General features: G+C 40.8%; 1 protein-coding gene across 5 annotated transcripts in view; it reads left to right on the plus strand.

The window, feature by feature from the left end:
- luzp1 (leucine zipper protein 1) overlaps positions 1-22,689 on the plus strand; it is a 69,806-nt gene that overhangs the window by 36,086 nt on the left and 11,031 nt on the right. For all 5 annotated transcript variants that reach the window (XM_015348650.2, XM_015348651.2, XM_015348652.2 and 2 more), the window contains one exon: positions 8,445-11,643. In XM_015348650.2, coding sequence (XP_015204136.2) covers positions 8,662-11,643 — 2,982 coding nt within the window. In that variant the 5' untranslated portion in view covers positions 8,445-8,661. The remainder of the gene's footprint in view (positions 1-8,444; positions 11,644-22,689) is intronic.

Here is a 22,689-nt window from a genome sequence, read left to right on the forward strand (position 1 = left end):
TTGTTAAAATTATTATCACATGGCACTCCAGATCAGTGGATCCTGGCTGAAATTGGTAGCTGATACAATATAACCAATTTTGAGAGCTACTGTCCATATTAAACACTTCACTCCGAGGTACAGTATGACGAGTCTGCTTAGCCAAACTTTTGGGTTGATTTATACTTCGTTTTGATTGTTTCCTCTTTCCCTTAATACGGCCTGTCATGCATACTGGTTTCCAGTTGGAGAAAGTCTGATCTCTCCATATTGACTAAAAGATTAATTTATATTGGTATAAATCGAAGCACAAGCACATCATATACACCATTTAGTGCAGTTTGGACCCTTGGTTATGTGGTTATTTAAATAACTGGTGTTATGTATTACAATTCACAAAATTCTGGAAGATAAGGCATGTCTATTCTTCCATGTTTCATAATCATAAAAAGTGCTGGAAATAGTCAGTTTATCAAAACAGTAATCCATTATTGCAACAGCCTACTTGTATTAGCAGCTACAAATCCCATTTCTAAAATCATGACATTGTGGGAAAGTTGTTTTTAAGAATTAGAACTTTTCATTGTAACTATATGCATGCTTCTTTTATTCATTGTAAAAAAAAAGTAAGTGCTTCCTTACATGAGTAGCTTGTAACTGTACTGAATTACTTTTTAAAAGTTACTTTCCAAAACACTGATCGTAAATTCCCGATAGGTAATGCCCCTTTTCACATTGAAGTGAAAAAGAGGCCATTCGTGTGTTAAATGGCATTTTTTTCTTTTATTCCAGCATTTGCAATCATAACATATAAACATCATAAGCTTCTTTCTACTTTCATCTCGGTTCTGCAATGTGTGGGTGTTGCGCCCCCTGCAGGGCGAGGCTGTGTAGGTATCCACTGCACAATCTACTTGACGAGGGGGGGACTAAAGGGATTAGCTTCGCCAAAATCTTTTTATTTTAGGTTTGTCCCATTATTTAAACCCAAGAAGCAGATATCTGCAGCAGGGTTCAGCATGTTGTAGATTAAGCAATTTCCTGGAACGGTATTTGGGGGAAAATTCAAATGCTTCCCAACCATTCTGAAATCCCAACCATGGAATGACTTTCTTCATGGAGTGTATGGGATCTCACCCCTTGTGGACGGTACTGTGTGAAACACTTTCCTAGTCCCCTGTGTGTGTTCCGGCTAGGGTGGCATTGGATACTGTGTTTACCCATGTTTTGGTGGCTCAGAAACCTCTTTCTTGTCCATTATGCTAAATAGGAAGACTCCCTGTGGAAGTCCCTGTACTTTTGCTAGCTGATGACTCAGATCTGGGCCTTTCACACACTCGGAAACAAAGGTAGTGGCTGGTCTGACCATAGATCACGGGGAAACTAGGAGTGCCCCCACATTTCATTGAAGTTGTCTTGTTGTATTATCAGAGTCCTTGGGTACAAACCCAAAGGTGCACACCACTGGGAGGGTTGCTGGATATTATATTGTTGTTTTGTTAAAAAAAATCAACAAATTCAGTTACAAAAAAAAACAAATTGTTTGGCAGACTCAACATTCCTGCTGTGCTGTTCATGTTATGTTTGCAGGGCCCCATTTATTGCAGTTTCAATGTGTATATAGTGCAGCAATACCCTAATCTTGACTTGCTGTTCGACCCAACAATGTTCTGGATTAAAGACAGCTCCTGTGCTGAAAAGAAAAATCCAAGCTAAGCCCAGTGCAGCTTTACTTGCTTTCCCTGAGGTCTGCTGTCATCGTAGACCCATACAATTAAATTGTATAGCCTTGCACAGGCCATTTTCAAAACGGGCAGTAAAAATGACAGCCTAGGAGATGGCAAACCGAAAATTAAAATTGTTGTGGAAAATTAAAATGCAGTACAAGCATCAGGTTGCCACGTTTGTGGTTCAACGGTCTCCAGGCATCAGCTACTAAGGAAGAAGCCAAGAATTCTCGTATATATCGGATATGCTGGGGTTTTCTTCTATTTAATACAGAAACCTGTCACAGAGATGTGTCAATGTCAGTGGCACAGGAGCGCAGGTTTTTATGTATATGAAACAATACATGATGTTTCCAAAGTTACGGCAAGTGCAGAGGAACTTGTAGTTAGGGCTGTACACGATGTGCTGAGTGCAGGGACAGGAAACGCAGCTTAAAACTAATCATATGGTGTATGATTGTAACCTTCATGTGCGAGGCTTCCAAGACTGGAAGTGATTCAACTGCAGATTTCGTGTTGGCATTGGACAAATCCCAGCCAGATCACTCCCTCTGTAATTATCTCAAGGCCCCAGTTATTCCTCTCACTCCTGCAAATGGAACTGCCGTTCTGACTCCCCCGTCCAATTTCCCGGGAGCTGGATGTGCCAGCAGTTTTACGGACCCGTCTGTAGCAGTGCTGATGCTTCCTTTGGCAAAACCTTGCCCTAGCCTTATTCATCTCAATGATGGCAATTAAGAGTGAGAGAGGTGAAGGGTTAAGTAATGAACTTCCCTTTCCAATTGCAGGAAATGGAAACCCGTCTCTGAGGGAGCAGGCTGAGTTCAGGCAGGCGGGAAGATGTTGGATGTGAAAATCCGTTGGGTTTTGCTTTTTTTAAAGATGGAGTTTAAAAAACAAATGTGAAATGGATGATACTTGCAGTGTTTGGTGGGATTGATTGCAGTGTAGTCCTGCAAAGAAAGTCGGGGTTTTTACACCCAACAGGGCAAATCAGTTTCCAAACGCAACCTAAAGTCAAACAAATGTGAAATGCTGAAGAGCGTTATCTCTAGCAGCAACATCGGTTAAATCTGCTTTCTCACTACTAGGGAGCAGTGTAAGGAATCATTTTTTACAAAAAAGACTTATTCGTTTTTAGAGGCTGACCTCACATTCCATTGTCATTTCAGCTCTGACCACTCACCGATTTTCAGTTTCTTTAATTTTACAGCTGTTGGCGATACTCAGGCTGAGCTAGTATTTTAAAAGAGATCTATGATTTGTGCTCTGGATACTATTGATGCATCCTCTGTTCAGATCTACTGTCTCTGCTCTCTGTCCATTCTTCACAAACTCCAACAACAATTCCTTCAAATCTGTGTTTAAGGCTTAAAGTCTTCTGCTGTCATGCTATAAAACAATTTTAACCCTATTTTTAATTTTGTTTAAAAAAATTGAACCCTGAATGCTTAATACGTTTCATCCTAGATCAGAAATATAAATCCAGATATCTCTGGAAGAACTTTTTTTTTTGCTTGAAAGCTGCTAGTCTTCTGTTTAGTATTAATGTGAATGATGTAAAAAACTTTTTTCTGAAGTTTTTAGTGTCCAGTTCTGTTATTCTTGGTATTAATTGGTCATTTTACTGCATTTTACTTTATACTTTATACAACTTTGTAGCTGAACAGCACTTTTAATTTTTTAAGTGCTTATAAATTATTACACAAAGTATGTTGGAAATGTTTATACTTTGAAATGGACTGTAGAAACCTTTTTCCCCATGTACATATAATAAAAGCAGTCTTTGTTAATAAATGTACACTTAGTTCATGTAGTTACTGCATTAAAGAAGCTATTACTAGTGAATAAAACTGTTATTCAGATTTCTCTGCTGCTCTGAGGGGTGTGTGTGTGTGGAACATAGTATGTCAGTGTGGATATGTGCTGTGATCAAATAACAAAACGGTTTGTTCAGGCAAGAACGGAAACAATAGCCACAGATTATTGATTATTATTCATATACCCAAGCTGGCAGAGAACAACTCTTGAACGTTGTCTTCAGCCATGACAATAGTTGCACCCAACTGTGGGGACTGTTAAGGTGTAGGCATTGAAAGAAATCAGCTCTTTTCAAGTCATTTTGTGGGCTTGAATCCAAGAAGACGCTCCTTGTCTGACTTGTTGATGGCTGTTCCATCTGAAAGCCCTTAAAAATATTTCCCTTTCTGTGTTTTTATGATTTTTTTTTCTTGAAGTTCAAAGAAGCTGGCGGCGGTGGCATCCAAGTCATCCATCACAAAAAATGAAGTGGAGCTTTGCGTTTTGTCCAGGAAGGTGCAGCCCTGTGTCTTTGCTTTGCTCAAGTGTAGCAGATGGGTTTTTCGATTACTGTGGCACCGCCATCATCCAGCATTGCTCTGCATGGTCTGGTGGGTTTTTAAGCATTCCAGGCAGGGTGTTGTGTTATTCAGGGAAAGTTGGCAGTGAGGTTTTGGCAGTGGCCAACCCTGGGCCGATCCTGTTAGCATGATTTTAAGTGCCACCACTGTGCAGAGGATTATGAGAGATTTAATAGTGTTTCCAGACGGGCCACCTTCAGCCTCTGATTTAATGTTGGGGCACATCCGAAATGGAAAAAGAAAAACATACTGCATACATTGCCAAATGAAGGAATTGCAAAGAAGAAGAAATTAAAGAAAAAAAATCTTGTTGAGGTGGGATGGTGGGGCAGTGACACAATTTCTGTTTGTTTTTTTTGCCCCCTCTCCCTTTACTCTGAGTTCTTTCATCTACAACAGTCTTAAGTTGAAAAGGGCTTTTTTTCCTACTGGTACAATATCACTATAGCCATAGAATTGCATTTCTGTATGGTAAATGACAAGTCAAACTGCACCTTTATTCACCTGGTGCTGCTGAAAAAGATGCCTTTCCCCAATCTGGGAGGTAAACGCCCCTTTCTTTCAAGGCAGACACAAAGGCAATGATTATTATTTTTGCCGAGCTGCTCCTTCACCTTAAGTTGAAAACGTACTCTCTTCTGGACAGAATATGAGGACCCCCCCCCCCAGTCCAATGAATTAACCCACGCACCTTGAGCTTCAGGAGAAAGAGCCAGACCTCCATTGTCTTCTCTTGCCCGAACCTGGCCCACACCTGGAGAACTATTCAATCCCAGGAGCCTTTACCCACACCACAGACGTAACCGAACGTGCTGAAGGAGTGGGATGCGATTGGGCTGCAGAGATTTCAGAACCTTGTGAAATCTGGGCAACATCCTGTTCAAGCCCCTTTTAGTCCTCCTGAAAGCTCAGCATGGTATTTGGATGGGGCTCTTAATATTTTGGCCAGTGAATGTAGTCAATTTGCCAAGGCAGTGTGCATAGCAAACATATTTGTCTGGAGGACAGGCATTTCACATTACTTGTAGGAAAGCCCTTTTAATAATTTTTTATAATTTATCATTTCATAATTTTCTGTGGGTGGCTCACTTGCCTGGAAGTCTGAAGGTTGAAGGGCCCCACTTTCACCGCCTGTCAGAAACTGTCTGGCTCTGGGCTGTTCCAGGTCTGTTTGGAATTCAAAATATTGTTTCAGCGGATTAATTATGAGGCACAGCCATACCTGGGGGGGATATTGAAGGGCCCCAATAAAATCTGCTGGAGTGAACAGTTGCTGCACTTTTGTTTAAATGTGCTTCAGCTGAGGTAGAAAAATAAACATGGGGAGAGCTAAGATGAACACAATAACTGTTGTTAAAGGAAAAGCAAATGGCATTTTTGAGTGTTGTTTGCTTTTAATTTAATCATACAATGAGCAAATGCAGAGCTGCTGTTTAACAACAGAAACACGCTTATGTGTATAGAGGCAATTTGGTTTTTTTCCCAATGGTGCTGCCTTTAGTAATGTAACTTTGGATTTTACTTCGTGAGAGACACAAAACAAGAGATTTAAGGAGTCCCAGCTTCCGGTTGTCTTTTCCTGAAGCGCCTAGGTTGGAATATACAGGTTACTGATGAACGAATATGTCAGCAGATGTGGAGGTCGGCCTTATTTTAATGCCAGATTTAGGAATGCAGCAAAGTACCTGCGTGTTCAATAGTAGTCATAAAACCATCATGTCTGAATTTATAGAAGAGCTGCTGACAGTAGGCCTTTCATGTTAATGTCATCCTTTAATCACAGACAGCATTCTTTCAGGATTGAGGCAAAGCAAGTCTCGGGCTGCATGCTTCCCTTATCATTCCCTGTATAAATTATTTCTATTGCAAAAAAATAGAGGAGGTTCTTCTGGAAGCTTCCCTGACTTGGCCCTGCAATCTTTTTACCATCGGTGAGCAGGAATGACTAAAAATTGCCTTCGTGAAGTCTTTTTAACCTTAAAACGTACAGTAGGTGCTTTTTGCCTTACTAGAACATGGTTGTGTTTTTTTTTATTTGGTTCATGTTTTCTAAGACTCATTTGTCTGGCATTATGTGGCAGAGCCAGTGACGTGCTGTCGGTAAGAGAGAAGCAATAAAATAACATAAAATAGTTAATTCGTTTGTTTTCAAAATAAGCTCATTGTCCTTGCTGTCAATTCCAATTTCGTATAGAAATGAGTGAAAGAGGTCCTACCTTTGTTACTAGATTTATTGCATGGACTTGAATGAATGATGCAACAGCCCTGTAGTAAAGAAGATTGCACAAATATTCTAGTTATAATTTTATGGAAATAAGGAACAGGTACAGGTGTATTCCATGCTGAAAGAAAAAGAAAAGAGACTGTGTGTGACAGCAGCCCCCACAACATGACACACCTACCCGCTTGGACTTCTGTAAGGAAATAGTTGCTCATTTCTTTCCATTTTCTTTCTGTCTCCTTCCTTAGAATCGGGAATCTGTTATGAATGGTTCCTGGTTCGTGACGCTGGGCTGCGGTTAGTGTGAAGCAGAGAGCACTGCTGACTCAGGTTCTGCGTGTGTATGGGGGGTTGGGGATGGGCGAGAGGTGCAGGAATCAGCATTTTATCAGATGGGAAATCAATGCAGGGTGCTAGCAGGGACAGAGTGAAACTGAATAGGTGATTCCAAGAGGCTGCAAGGAACACTTAGAATGCATTAACATTATGGCTTGAGGTCATTTAATATGGGGCACTCTATAATAATTGTGGTACAGCAGCAAAGTCCTAATTCTTGCAAAAAGGAAAGGGAGAAATAATTTTCCCACCCTCCCCTTCCTCCGTTATTCCCTTGTCATAACTTTCCCCAGAGCTGGGATAGATCAGTAATATAATCAGGTAGGGCTGCAAAAATATATGCTGAGATAGCAGCCATACTGCAGTGCACAATCAATCACGAAGAGCAGCTCTCAGGCGATCTTTCTCCTTCGTGCCTTATGTTATAGGATAAATGTCTTTTAAGAATCATTGCTAAACCTGTGACATAGACATCAGTGAAAAAGCCCTGGAACTATCAAATAACCGCATTGATGATTGTAAGCCTCTCCTTTTAAAAAATCTGCTTGAGAGAACACCAGCAGAAATCCTGAACCTGAGCTGTTTTGTGGAGCTAATTGTTTTTTTGTGAGAAACGTTATTTGTGCGTTATGATTTGAGGAACATGAATTAATAGGTTTAGGCATGTTCTTATCAAGGAGAAATGGAGCATGTAAAGGCCTTTTTACAGCGTGTGAGAGCACAGTGCATTACATTCATCTATTCTCTCTTAACCAAGAGAGAAAAGTTTATTCATTTTTAGGGAAGAAACATATAGCGTAATCGGGATATCTCTTAACCATCGCAGATTTATAAACAAATGTACCCTGTGCTGATGATGCATACTTGGAAGGACACTACTTCACTTGAAATTCCAGTGTGTTTTATATCACAATTTATTTTTAAATAAAGCAAAGTTGGAGAAAGTCACGGTCTATGTACTGTATTTGGTATCTGGTTGGATAATGCTTTAACTTTGAAAACTGCTATTGATAAATAAAAAGCTGAAGCCAGGCTTACTCTTGGTTTCCTTTATTGAAACAAATCTTGTTTTGCATGTTTCTCTAGGCCTGTACTAGTTCAGATGTCTATCATACTAATCTTGGACTATGGGGATGTGGTTTACTGAAAGGCCTTCAAAACTGCGCTTGGGAAACTTCCTTAAATCATTCTGCCAAAAAATTGACCTAATGACCTAACCTTTACTCTCTGATCAATTGTCCCTCTCTATGTCCTGGATGATTTTCCCTCATTGAAATTAATGTCTAAATTTATTGTAGTTCTTTGTGCCTCCCTACAAAACTGACCATCACCATTATATAAATAATTTCTCTTGTCTTTTAAGTGTATTACAGTAGCAGTCTGTGATACGTTTGTATCAATGGTGGTGTTTATAACTTTTTTTTTTCCAATTTATGAAGCAAGGAATCAAGTATTGGAAATAAATGTTTGTTATGCTACACAGAAAATATACATTTGTGTTGCACTATTACTGACAATACTTAACTCAGTAAGTAAGATATAACATTAAATTATTAAAACACCTTGCAAATCAAGCTCTTAAATCTTCATGTAGTTCATCTTTCAAATGTTTATAACAGATTTAGATTTTTTAGAAGTTCAAGCCTTTTAGTGCATTTGGATCTATGGATAATAAAGAAATCATGCTATTTTTTGAATGCCCTGATATTGTTTTGAAATTTAGTTTACATCCTTTTTAGCATCGTTCTAATTGGTCCAACAGCAAATAATTATTTTAATTATTTCCTCTTCTCATTTCAGGTTATTTTCCCTCAATCTTTATTGGTAACCCTAAGAGAACCAAGTACTGGGGGGATTTACAACACGCCAAAGTCTAAAGAAGAAAAGGGAAATAGAGGTATTCACTATCCTTTAGCTCGAAAGTGAAACCAAAACAGAGGGGTGAAGCAGAAGCACTGAAACATCTCACCGCCAAGCCAATGTGGTCCCCTAGGAAAGCTGTCAAATAAACACCGCAATGGCAGACATTACAAGCTACAAAGACACCACGAACCGCCACCTGCGGCACAAGCTGCAGAGCCTGGGCCGCCGCCTGGATGAGCTGGAAGAGGCCACAAAAAACTTGCAGAAGGCTGAGGATGAGCTCCTAGACCTTCAGGACAAGGTCATACAAGCTGAGGGCAGCGGCTCCCCCCTGTTGAATGATGTGGATGCTCTCCGCAAGCGGGTGATGAAAATTGAGGGCAAGGATGAGGAGGTACGCAAGGCAGAGGACCTCTGCAGGTTAGTCAGGGAAAAGCTGGAAGCTGAGGAGAAATTGACCAAAGAACTGAAATCCGAAATTGAACAGCTTCAGAGGAGGATGGCCGAGCTAGAGAAGCTGGAAGAGGCCTTTAGCAAGAGCAAGTCTGACTGCACACAGCTTTGTCTCAGCCTGAACGAGGAGAAGAATCTGACCAAGAAGCTCTCCTCTGAACTGGAGACCCTGAAAGCCCGACTAAAGGAGATAGACTCCTCAGAGAACCGATTAGACAGGGCTGAACAGACATTGAATGCGGAACTGGAGAAACTGAAGTCGCTGACGCTAAGCTTCGTCAATGAGCGAAAGAGATTGCTGGAAAAACAGAAGGAAGATGAGCAATTAATCCAAGAACTGACTCAGAAGGTGGAACACAACAACAGGATCAATGTGGGTGACCAAAGTAGGAATGCTTCCAACCTTCTGGAGCGTTCCACCGAGATGGGGGACCTCCGGATTGAAGACGACCTGTCTCCGGGTTTAACCAGCAAGATTGGTATCAGGAGAAAGAGCCTGGATTTTCTGAAGCTGACTGATAATGTGGGCTTGAGAAACAAATCTGAAAATGAAAAGAACCGCACTGAGGGCCAAGAAGACAACAAGGTGAAGGATCTCACCCAGGAGATTGAGAGGCTCAAAAATCGCTTGAAACAACTGGAACTAGTTGAAGAGGACCTAAAGAACACAGAGGCCAAGAACGCAGAGCTCTTGGAGAAGTTCCACCAAGAGAGGAATCGGAGTAAAGCACTGAGTGACCAGATGGAGCAGCTGAAGGTGCAGCTTGGTGGTACAAAAATCCTAGAGAATGGCAAGGCGGAGAACGAGGAGATAAATGTCCGTGGAGGTTTTCGGCAGGAAAAGCCCAAGAATAGGTTTGCTGCCACAGAGCCACCTGTCTCCAAGTACAAATCTCGTGAGCTCTCCCCACAACAGAGGCGGGAAACAAAGCAGAAATATAAAGATTTGAGTCAGTCAGAGGAAAGCTCTCCTAAACCCGTCAGGAGGGCAATGAGTCCTGGAATGAAGAACAAGAGAGCTGGGAAAACAGTTTCCACCCCAACAGAACATGGGGTAAAAGAGAGGGGAAGGGCACTAGAAGAAAAAGTAGGGACAACCAACTACATATTGACAAGCTCATCCCCAAACGACGGGAAGAAAACTAGGGAGCAGCCCCCAGTCCTAAGCCGATATCCTCCAGCTGCAAATGACCAGAATGCCCCTAAGTCATGGAAAACGCCCACAGGGAAGCCCAATGAAAATGAGGGTAAGAGGAACCGAAATGAAAGGTTTTCTCGGTTATACGTTGGTAGCGACAGTGAATCAAACAATTCTGATGTGCCCTCAGAACATTCTAGCAAGACTACCACTATACAGCCTCCGGAAAAAGAGACTTTACGTTCAGAGTCTTTGGATCAACCTGAGGAAACAATGGCAGTATCAAGCCTGACCAAGTCTAATGGTTCATTTCCTGCCTACAAATCTCATGTTTCTGCTTTAACACAACATGAAAATGGGCCCGACAGCTCATCCTCAGCATCCGAGACTGAATCTACTGGATCTAGGCGTTCGCTAGGAGAGCCAGAATCTACTCCTGAAGTGAATATATCAAGTAGCAGGTCAGCTGTTTCAAAGCATCCCCGGTATTCTCGCTTGCAGGATTCTCACTCTGAGGCATCATCCTCACGGAGTTCCTTCGAAGAAGATGTGACCAAATCCCCAGCCACAGAGGGCACCTCATCAGAGCCAACCTATACTCCTTCAGGCATTGAAATCCGCAGAGTGTGTAGCCCCAGGGAGGCTCTGAGATCCAAAGCAATTATCAAGCCGGCTATTGTGGAAATTGACAGGAAGGAAGTTATGTCCGGAACTGGGGTGGAGCCTTTAATCGCGGATGGTAAGCCCAAGATCTCTACAAAACCCATCCTAAACAAGGTGACCAGTAGCATTACCATTTACCCAAGTGACCCCACCTCTTCTAGAGCCAGCAGCCGCAGTAGCAGCACCAGTGAGCCACCTAGACACACATCCACCAGCAACATTGTGATAACCCCCACCATTGAACACCGCAACAGTGTGTCTATACCATACGAAATCTCCATACCCAAGAGTGAGATAACTGTGAAACCTTCCCAGGAGGTCGAGGAGCCTGACCTGCCTGTGGAGGTGAAGACAGAGTCGCAGCTAACACGCAGCAGTTTTACCATAAGGGCTCTGGAGTCTGTGGAGAACAGCAACAATGACGAATCTGGCTTTGAGAGCAGTGGCAGCAACTGCGTCACTACCATGGTCTCAAGCTGGAAGGGTCAGCAGACCTGCAAGGAGGATATGATTCCAGACATGAAACATGTGACCATGAGGAGCACCTGGAGGAAAAAGCAAGGGGCCACCATGTCTCAGGAGGACAACCAGGGATCCAGGCTTATAGACGGTGTGGGAGAGGACTCCGACTCGAGTACTTGGAGGGCTTACCGAGCCACAACTGTCCTGGACCCGGAGGACTCTGTCCACAGCTCCAAGCCTAGCCCTGCGGAGATCTACATGCGCAGGATAAACAGCACAGTGACCTCTAGGGAGCCTCCAGAGCAGATGCGCAGAAGCAAAAGCACCTTGAGCACCTCAGAAAGTGTGCTAGGGAGAACCCAGCCACATGAGCCAGTTATAGCTCAGGAGCTGATACCCTGGAAGCACTCAAAATCCCTGGTAAGTGCAGAGACCTTTTGATGGAAATACGACCTGAAAATTGGAATAGTTTATCTTCACAGGAGGATGTGAACAGCCATACTACAATCATCAGAGGAAAATAACACATTAATGAAAGTTTTTTTGTTGTTGCAAAAATATAATTTTAATTAATAGCTAATATGAAGTTTCCTGGAACAAGTTTTTTTTATTGTGGTGTACAACCAAATACATTATATGTTCTCATTATTTATTAGGCTTCCCAGACTTTAGAGATGTTATGGATTTGTTTCTTCCTAAATTACAGACTGACCCCCCATTGAACTCCATGTAGCTAATCAACTCCAGACTTGACAGGTGCAATGTTATAGACATGACTTTTGATATATTGCTAAAGCTGTAATCCAAAATGGCTGCCAGACCTGAATATTTTAAAAACCTTTCAAATCATGGTCAATTTCATCAACAACCAATTCTTTTGCTTCTTTTTTGCACCTCCTTATCTATGACAAAATAAGATTCACAAACAAAATGCTAGTCATCCTTTTAAAATGTAGCATTTTATGTCAGTACAACATGCTTGGAAATTATCAAAACCACCTGGAGGTCTAGCTGTGGTAAAGGATTTAGGAATAGTCTTCAATATCTTTCTTTTCACAGATCCTCATTTTGACTCTTACTGAAAAATTAAAACAGAACAGGCATGACAAAAAAACATCTCTGCTAGAGACAGATTTTACTAATCTTTTTATGCATTCTGGCGTTCTGTATATACTAAAAACATAGTGGGGGATGCCTGGCTGTCTGTTAAAGCAGATTCATATTCTATTACCTTTTGGTGAATAAACAATGTCCAAAATGAAAATGATAAAGTAGTTTTATACTAACCAGATCTACAGTGCATCTAGGCAGTATTTAACATTTTGGATGCCTGCATTCCATGCCTCAGATGTTAGTGTCTGGGCTTCCAATTTCAAACATCCTTTTTGTTATTTTAGAGCATTTATGTCTTAAAAAGGAGCTGCTAAATGGAATGAAGAGGAAGTGGCTGTAAGACCTCTTAAAATGCCGCCACGCAGTTGCCTGTTTAACATCACATCTACTTGAAATAGATTAACAGATCTTTGTCTAGAAACTACAAGCAAAATATTTATAGCTATTTAATTCTACAATGTAAAGACTACTTCATTACAATGCATGTACAGTACTCTACGCAAATAAAACTTCAGATAACATTATATTCATGGGGTTTAGGAATTTCTTCTGTGTATGCAAAATCGCAAAGCCACAGGCAGCTGCTGTTGAGCATTCTTTCAAGAGCTATGAATCTTTACACAGAGCATTGCAAATACCTTTGTGTCCTTTTTTTTGCTCCAATTAAAAATTGCTTCTATGATAAAGTCAGAAGCCCTGGTGATGAGAACATTCTCCCTCTTCCCAATTTCCCAGGGAAATTAAAACGAGGTGAATTGTGCAGGGTTGAAGAGATTATTGGGAAAACAATGTGCCGGTATTGTCATCTGATTTACCAGCCTTTTCCAGATTTCCCACCCACAAGAAACCCCCGTGGGATTGCAATTAATCCTGACAGCCACACCATGACAGTTTTTTCCTTTGTTATATAGATTAATTTTAAATCTCAGTTTTAAATGTAAATCTAAAAAAATAAAAACCAATATGGTGAAGTTCAAGGAAAGGGCCTATAGATTTTCCAAATGCCAGAAAATGCTCAGCTAAGCCTCAGCTAAGATTTTGATAAATGGTTCCATGATTATCTTGGTAAAGGAACTATGCGATATTTGCCTTAAACTTATCCAGCCATCCAGGCATTTTTGAACCCCTTTATCCATAAAAGGGGTGGCTGGGGAGCCGGAGCCTATCCCATTGTGCAATGGGCACAAGGCATCATACACCTTGGGTGGGACGCCAGTCTATCACAGGACAGACACACAAACACACACATTCATACCACATTTCCCCAAAATCAAATTAACCTGTTTAAATGGGTTTTTTCCTATGGGAGGAAACCAGAGCACCTGGAGGAAACCACACAAGCATAGAGAGAACATACAAACTCCATGCAGATAGCACCCCAGAACTGAAATCGAACCCAGGGCCTCAGCACTGTGAAGCAGCACTGCTAACCACTGTACTGCCGGGCTGCCCATTTGATTAAGTAAAGGATTCAATTTAAAAAAGTTTTGGAGAAAGGAAATGGCAACATCTGTCTCAGTAGAGGTGTTTTTTTTTTAATATACATCACTTTTTTCCACAGCACAGTCTAATGGAACACTCATTTACACCTGCCATGTCACAGTGTTAAGATACAGCTCACATACTGTATTTCTGCAGTTATTTGGCATGGTGTTACACAATTCTGCTGGTCCTATAGATATATGCTTGCAAAGATGCATTTATTAAGAAGCCTTCAATCCTTATATTTGACTAACAGAATGAGACTTGATTATTTTATGTTTTTGAGCTCTCCCTTGATCAAACCTGTCATAATGAAAACCTGTTGATGAAAATACCTTTACCTGGGTATTTTAATGTATTTTATTGTAGGTTTGGAATTAAGTTTTGCCCTAACAAGTCTGGTCAGTGGTAAAGCATCCTGAAAATATCATATTAAGAGCTTCACCACCTTACTGTCAAAGTCGAACACTTTGCTGCGAACAGCAGTTTTTCTCGGCATAAATCCCAAAGACCTGAAGTTAGCAAAAAAAAATACCTGGGGGAGAGGGGGAGGTCTCTCTGGTTTGTTCCTGTTTTAGTCTACCGCTGTGCAAGCCAGAACAGTGTGCTGTGATGTGCTCTTCGTGCCATCTCTGACAATGGGTTTTTGAAAAGATTGTTTGCAAATCCTAGCGGAGGCCAGATTCTGCTCAGAAGAGCACCTTTGTGGAGCCAGTCTCCTACTGACAGCAGCTTGTTCGCGTTTTTTCAAAGCAGTCAGCATTCCTGCGCTACGGTATATTGCTGGGGCATGATACTGTAGAGTCAGCCTCCGATATAGGCATGGCATACCGGGAGACTGGAGTGTCCGACACTTTTTCCAGTCTTCGTGGGTGGCATTGCTGTGTCTATTTCAGGGAGATGGTTTGATTAAACTGAAGGAGAAGTAGTGCAACTCCATTACTAACCATTCGTCCTGTCCCAGTCTCTTTTAGGCTATAGATAAAGACCTATTTATACATGTATACAGAGACTTATCCCTTCTCGACTGAGGAGAGGAGATTCCTTCTCCAGCTTTTCCTTCTCTTTTTTTATCATTATTTTTAATAGTTTTCATTGAGTGAGAAATGCTAAGATATAGAAGATCCCAGGTACATGTACTTAATTTTCCTTCATATTTCTTCAATGTGCAGTGCTTCTTTAACTACATACCTTTCACAGCAGGAACTGTATGACTTTTTGGATGCATAAGGAGTGTGTGAATTTCTGTCTGCAGCCTGGGGGGGCTCAGTGGTTTATGAGTGTCTTGTGAGAAAGCTTGGTGTCAGCACTAGAGAGAGAGAGATTCAGACACAGACACATACACATACACACAGACTGTTTCCTGTCCATGTCGTCTTATTTTGAAATGTTTTCAGTTTCAGGTTTTCCCCCTTGTATTCAGAATGGTTAGAATCATCCACTTGTCTTTTTTGATTTCTCCATTGCTCTAGCAGAACTACACTACCATGTCAATAATACTAGAATTATAGAGCTAGTTTTGCTAAAAGAACCAAATTACATTGGAAATTATTTTAAGTTTATATAGTTTATGCTGAAACTATACAAAATACACTCTCACTTTTTATCACAACCCATTTTTAATTCAATGTTATAATTTCACACACATGCAGAGCTTCATCCTTCATTGGTACTTCTGCAGTCCATTGGACAAGGACTATAGGCAGGGGATAGATCAGACACGTCTTTTCACATCGTAAGCCCCATATCTTTTTCCCCCCCAAGTTGAAACATTTTTTGTATGAAAATCCTCCCTTGTATTTGCACATGCAATACATACTTTTTTTTTTTTCAAATGAAGCTTTCTCCACAATAGAGCTGGGATTTTCTAGTCAGAGTTGTTTGGCACCTAGCCCTTGCTTCTTACCACCAGACAGGTCTGGCTGCCATGTCTGCAGTTAAATATTCTCAAACCTAAAAGCCACAGAGGCCAACTTCTGTCCCATTTTGTGACCCTACAGACCAAGGCGTATGTACTGTGTCCCACCCAGCTGTAAACGAGGGTAGGGGAAAGATACCACAGTTCACTTGTGGGATAGATTGAGGATCTTAGCTTTACACTGGTCAAGACATGGTTTTACTCAAAACCAAAACAAATATGATGAAAAAACATTGGGACAGGCTGACTAATTTTCTTCTGTCGCTGAGCAGTGATTAAGTAATAGGCTGACATCCTGTTCTAAGCTGCACATTTGGGTATAATTACTGTCATTCTGCTGAAATAGTCAGTGTGTAACTAATCAGCCATGTTCTCCTTAACCTCCCAAGCTCATAATTAAAATTGCTCTGAATATCCCAAAAGATTCTGCTAAGATAAATCATAAAACACAGATGTGTCACACTGTGTCAAAACACAGATCACTTCAGTTTTAGGAAGCTAAGCAAGGCTGGGTCTGGCCAGTACTGGCATGGGTCACCTCTAAGGAATTTCAGCTGCTGCTGTAAGTAGTGTTGGTGGACCAGGAAGGTGGCTTTTTTCACACTGGACCAGAACTTCTAAACCAGTGCTCCATTATGGTGACTGGAGACACTTTAGAAGGAGCCATGCTTTGAATATTAGATGTTAAACAGAGGTCCTCACTCCTTGGTAACTAAAGATCCCATGGCACCGTTCATAAGAGTAGGGGTGTTAATCCCAGTAAACCGGCTGAATTCCTCTCCAGACTTGCACATTCTGGCCTTTCTAAAAAAAACCTTAATTCTGTTAGTAAAGCAATTTCCCTCTTTTCCACTGGACCTGCTAGGTAGTAGAGCTTCTGGGCCACAATAGCAGGACTCACACATGTACTGTAGGTGCTTTCCTTTGGTGGTGGCTGAAGTGGGTTCCTCCCTAAATTTAAAAATGCTTTGGGATCCTTGAGGGGGATGAGTATTAGTGCAGGAAGTTTAAGATGCTGTAATGCATGATGGTCCTGGGCTTCTGTTTATTTTACTGCTGTAAACCAAATTTACATTTATTTAATTATTTAAATAGATTTGACATCCCATCCTGGGCAAGCATGAAGGGGCTTTTCTGGATTGAGAAGGCTAAGTGAGAAGGGGCATGTAGCCCAAAGGTGGGAGAAAACAGGCAGTGTGGGGTAGGATAGAATTAACTGCAGTCAAATGCTCTTCTGATGTGATTAATAATGTTAGGCCAACGATCTACATTTCTGAGGTTAAGATCATTGTTTGGTAGCGCAGGTATATATTAGATTTGTATATGGTATTACAGTATTGGTATTGATTTTAACTTTGTTTTCTATGATGTTTCACAGCATTGCTATTTTTAATGGATGGTAAGGAATACCAGGAAACTACCTCTTCATCACTAAATACATTCTTTTTACCCTGTGTTTTATCAGTATTTGTCACTGCTGCGATTTAGGACTGTATTCTTTAAAGTTTTTTTTTTTAAATTGCCAAAAGTCAGTATTACTTTAAAAGCCAGTTAAGGGAGAAAAAACTATAATTTCACAGATTACTGGGAGCTCAATTACAGTCTTTTAGCATCTTGTTGATTTCAAAACTCCTTAATAACACAATTTTATGTGATTTATTGACCACACACTAATAAACCGCGATAGAAGACAATTGTGAGCATATAGTAATGGGTGGGATAGGGGTTCTTAGAAGCTTTGTCTGTCTGCGGCAGTGTTTAAAGATGTCATATAAAGTGCAATTTAGGGAAGACAAATGCCCTAAGGTAGCTAGAGCCAACTTCTGTGCATGTCTGCAATGAAAAAGAAACAAGACAGAAATAGGACACCGGGATTAAAAATACATTAGAAGCCAGTCTAAGCAGCCCAGCCATTCATGCAAAAACACAATAGTATTTGCTGTCATCTTATCATTTTAGAAGATGGAAATGTCTTCCAAGCATTTTCAGGACAAACATTTGCACAGGGACATACCATTTCAACTGTCTCTGCCCTACAGCTTGGCTTCACTGAAAGGCAGCTTCAGGTTGTCCAGAGCTGATAACATGACTGCTGACACTCAGCCTTGTGTTTAACACTTTAGGATGTGCAGAAGCCAGGGCAAATGTGGTTTAGACAGCCTGTGCTGAAGCTTTTCCAAACCAATGATGAAAACAGTTGTCTATGGATACATATTTGTCCTAAGAGTTAAAGCTTGATTTTAGTTTTGTACCAGTATCTAATTCTGGATATGTCAAATGAACTGTGTTTTGTTTTACTCAGTGTACTGATGAATTCAAAATGGAATAGGGGCCTATGAGTTCTCCTGCTTCCTCTCCGCCTTGTTCTAGTAACAGGCAGCCCTTTTGGTAATGAGGTAACTTAAAACAGAATGAAAATTGCACATAATTATAGTGATACCTTTCAAGGACGATGATGATGTGTTGTTGTTGTTTTTTTTTAACCTGGCCCAGCAAAGTCTGTTTTTATTTATTGGCCTTTAATTGGTCTTTACATGAACTGACATGGTGTTAATAAAAGAGCTTGGGCTGCTTTTATGCTTACAGCCTGGTGGCAGAGGTAACAATTTTTATCTTTACAACGCTTAATGCAAGGTATGAACAAAGCGATCATAAAAGTTCAGGAATAACAGCCACAGTTGACCGTAGAACCGATGACTTCATCAGATCACTTTTCCCCTGCCTCAACCCTGGCCTGATTATGTAATCTTGGGAGCCTGGCAGGCACTATGTGCCAGTCGCCGAGAATTACATTTAGTGTCTATTTGGAACTAAGCGAACACTGCATGGTCTGGGCATGTAGAAATTAAGTAAGTGGGACTTTCAGCCCCCATCTCACATACACACACCCCATGTGCAGATACCCAGCACTACTTTGTTTCTGTATTTCTTTCTTATTTATTAATAAACCTCGCACACCCTAAGAGAAATTCCAAGTTCATCTCTTGCCCATTCTGAATGTCCACATGCTGAAGTTATTTGTAAGCTTTTTGGTACCTGTTTTTTGTGGTACGTCATGATGGCCACCAATTAAAAAGGGCAAGTCCATTTCTTTGGTACTTAAGCCAAGAGGATTTCCAGAAAATCTAGTTGTGCTGTCTCCTGAATCTTCCTGCCTTGACACCATCACTTTTAACTGCAGCAATGTGGCAGCATGTTATAGCAGAACTGAATGTGCTTTTGTGGGCGAAAGATGGAGTCTTCATCTGGCATTCAGGATCATTATACTGCTGCATAGAGTAATCAATATAGATTAATTAGAATAAACACATCAGAGAAATTTATTTTGGTTGTACTGCTGGCTGTTGCAGCTAGTTATGTACATATACCTTAAGGAAAGTGCCTGATTCTTATCATGCTCATAGTGAGGCACCATACCATTTATACAAAGACAAATTGGTTATCTTATTCTATTTTTATCAACTAGGTCAGCGACAGTAAATGTGTTTCACAGTCAGTGGTGGACATCATTTCTCATATACCAGTTAATTGAGCACAGGTGACTCACAACCTTCTAGTGTATTGATAATAATATTGATCAGCATAAATATATACATCCTGAAATGGTGCATGCTTGTTGTCTGCATGTTACAAAAGACCACTATGGAACATCTTAACTGCCTGTGATTATAATATGCTTTCATTCTTACTCTTGCTCCTCGGGAAACAGAAATCAAACACAGGGTATTGACATTTGCAAGTGCACAAGATAATGTCTGTTGATTTAAAATTCTTTTACCCAGTTTTATCTGTTACAGTGCTGTCTACAGACGGACAGCTTTTCACTATCTTCAAACAGGACAGTGCTCACTCTGTCTCTGGGATGTTTAAAAAAACTACAAAACATGATGTGGAAGTGGTTCAAGAGACCCAGAGACGCACTTGAACAGCTCTTTCCCTTGCAATATCTTTGCATGCTCTCTCTAATGAAACCCACTGGCCAAATTCTCTCCCCTTTTCTCTTCAGGTCATAAACACTTAAACAACACTTTCCAATTTATTTCTTGGCAAACTGATCAATGGTGATTTAAGAGGAAAGGCAGCCCTCCGTTTCTCAAGATCCTCCCTTAGCCTCTTCATGCACCGCAAGATAAAACAAAGTGCACTTTCCCCCACATGTGTTAGCAGAGAAAACACAGGACGTTTGCCTTTGTCAGTGGTGCTATGTGTAAGATAAGTACCAACTGAAATAATAGGAACACAAATATTAGCAAATTCATATACACTGTCAGTGGACAATGTTTGGCTGGCTTGACGTGCATAACACATGAGTTCCTTCACCATTCCTGCCCAGGATAATCCCCAAATTACATTCCTATGTAAAATGTGGTGGAACTAGCAGCTCAGGTCCTCTATCCATTGTCTTCATCATAACCTCAACCAAGGTGATGTTCCTTGATGAATAGAATGGGATTGGGCTGGAAGTTATTTGAAAGCCTTGTGTAATACATGCCTCATGTAATTCATTCAGCTCCTGCGTGAAGGGGGTGGGGGGATCTGAATTTTGTGCCAGTAAATGTATTGCTAATGCAATCCTTTTTTGAGTGGAAACATGGGATAGGCTCCCTGTAATGGAACTGCAATGGAAGCATGCCTGTTATTTTGGTTGTATGCTTAAAATATTGATAGTGTCCTTGTATGTTTTACGCTGAACACTATTTAAGAAAATAGTAAGAAAAAGCACCTTGTTGGGCAGGACTCAGTCCATTTTTTCTGGCAGTGGAAGCTGTAGCGTTTAGTTTGACCTGTGTTGACAAAGGCCATTATATCCCTGAGCGGTACATTCACAGGAGTATATATCTGCAAAACTTCAGTCTGAAATATCAAACTGGTGTCTCACTTAGATTCCAGAAATGATTGAGGTTTATGTACCATCTATAAAAATATTATGCCAGAAAGTGGAGATCACCCATACAACAGTCAGTATTTAGGAATATTTAGCAAATAAACTACATTTATGTTAAATAGCTAACATCAAGGTACAAATTATATTATGATGCTATAACGCACTTGCTTATTTATTAGAACAGTTGAAATTAATTACATCAGTTTAATTATTTTCAGTGGTATCAGTCACTGTGTATCCTGTAGCAGCACACGTTGTCCGATATTGTACCGCATTCCAAGAAGGTAAACAGACCTGTAATGAAATCAGGCTGTGTAGTAATGATCTGCAGTTCAGTCTCCTAAGCACTGTGGCTAATCTGCTGTAACGTCTTGATGGGTAGCAGTGCAGTCTGTTGCAGTTTTGTCCATAAGTGTTGCTCTGGCCTACTTGTTAGGCCCGGTGAAAAATCAGCAGGGGATTACTGGCTCAAATCATTAGACAAAGCAAATCTATACTCAAAGCTAAATAAAATAGTGGAATGAAAACGCAAATGCCTTCAAGTATTCCACCATTAAATATTTGAAGGAAATTGTCAGTTAGCGACTGTTTTGACCTTTGGCCTCTGTAAGAGAAAATAAATGCATTTCCCTCATGTTACGCTAATAGATATTTGAAAAACCCTGCGTGCTTTCCCAGATACAATTGTGAGGCTTGGTGTTGTACTGTATGTTTTTAATTGCAAAAGCTACATAATGCTGACACCTTATAACACAGTTTCGGAGACAGACCATTACTTAAGTATGTAATGGCATGTTTTACATAATTTCACTGTATTCAACGTGAAGTTTCTTTTTAAAGCACATGTCTTATCTATAACAAATTTGACATGACTTGTCCATGTAACCATGTGTAATGTCAGGTGACACCTGAAGAAGACACAAGCGGCCAAGTGCTTTTCAGGGTGGAATTAACCTCTGCTCGTTCAAACCCCACCCCTGTTCAAGCCCCTTTCATCTGAGGCGCTGAATTTGGAATGTTAGCGACCAGCTGTTGAAAGACACCGAGCGATGACAAAGAGCTCAAGCTGTTTGACAAATGAACAAAAGCCATTGCTAACATGAAATTGGACCCGCAGCCCAGCTTTGAGTAATGTCTCACAAGCACTGCAGGCTAACCGCATGTCACAAGACATTCGGTAAACACTTGGCCACGCAGATGAGATTAAAATAAAAGGGATTTTTTTTTCCATTTTCATCTGCTACATATGAAGCTGCACACCATAAAAACGAGTCCATTAGGTTCTTATTATACAATATTAAGATTCTGACTGTGTTTTGCAATGTGTAAATGGAGGAGCACCCCTGCTGTTTGCTGGTGTGAAAAAGCAGGACATTGCCAGCTCTCTCCTGTCCTCTTGGCAGTTTGGTCCTCCTTCACAGTGTTGGCTTGACATCGGCTGCCCGTTGCTTCCTAGAGACTCCATTAAGGAAATTAACAGAGTTTATGGCAATATGGTGTGAATTTGCTGGGCACTACCGCAGTTTACAAAACGAGCCCAGTCGATTTACTGCCGTGAGGAACAAAAATCAATACTTGAATGAACAGTGTCACAAGAAACCATGAAATGCTTGCCACAGAAATGTGTTTGCCATTTGTAAGGAATTTCTTCAACATCTTCCTGCAACCAGATTATTATTTTTGTTTACAGACACCGTAAACATGTCTTTCACTCCCACGTCCAATACTGTTCATGTTTATCATAATGGAAATGAATTCATTCATTCTGTGCTCCTGCATGCAGTTGTGCAACTTCAACCATAACTTTTTCATGCCTCTAGAACGTAAAGATGTTCACTGCAGTAAGCCATAAACCCAGTCCTGACAAAATAACCTATGAGTCTTTACGTTATGTTTTGTCTGAAGCAATTGTAAATAACCCAACTATCCCTCTTTAAAATGACGTTTGGGCATCTGATTTGCTTGCAAATGTTTTTGGGGACAACTGAATTGTTTGTCCTGCTTAGGAATATCAAAGAGTAAAGCTGGACATGACCCCCCATCCCCACAAGGGCAGCTTCCAATAACA

Source organism: Lepisosteus oculatus, chromosome 11 (assembly GCF_040954835.1).
Source record: "Lepisosteus oculatus isolate fLepOcu1 chromosome 11, fLepOcu1.hap2, whole genome shotgun sequence".
Taxonomy (NCBI): Eukaryota; Metazoa; Chordata; class Actinopteri; order Semionotiformes; family Lepisosteidae; genus Lepisosteus; species Lepisosteus oculatus.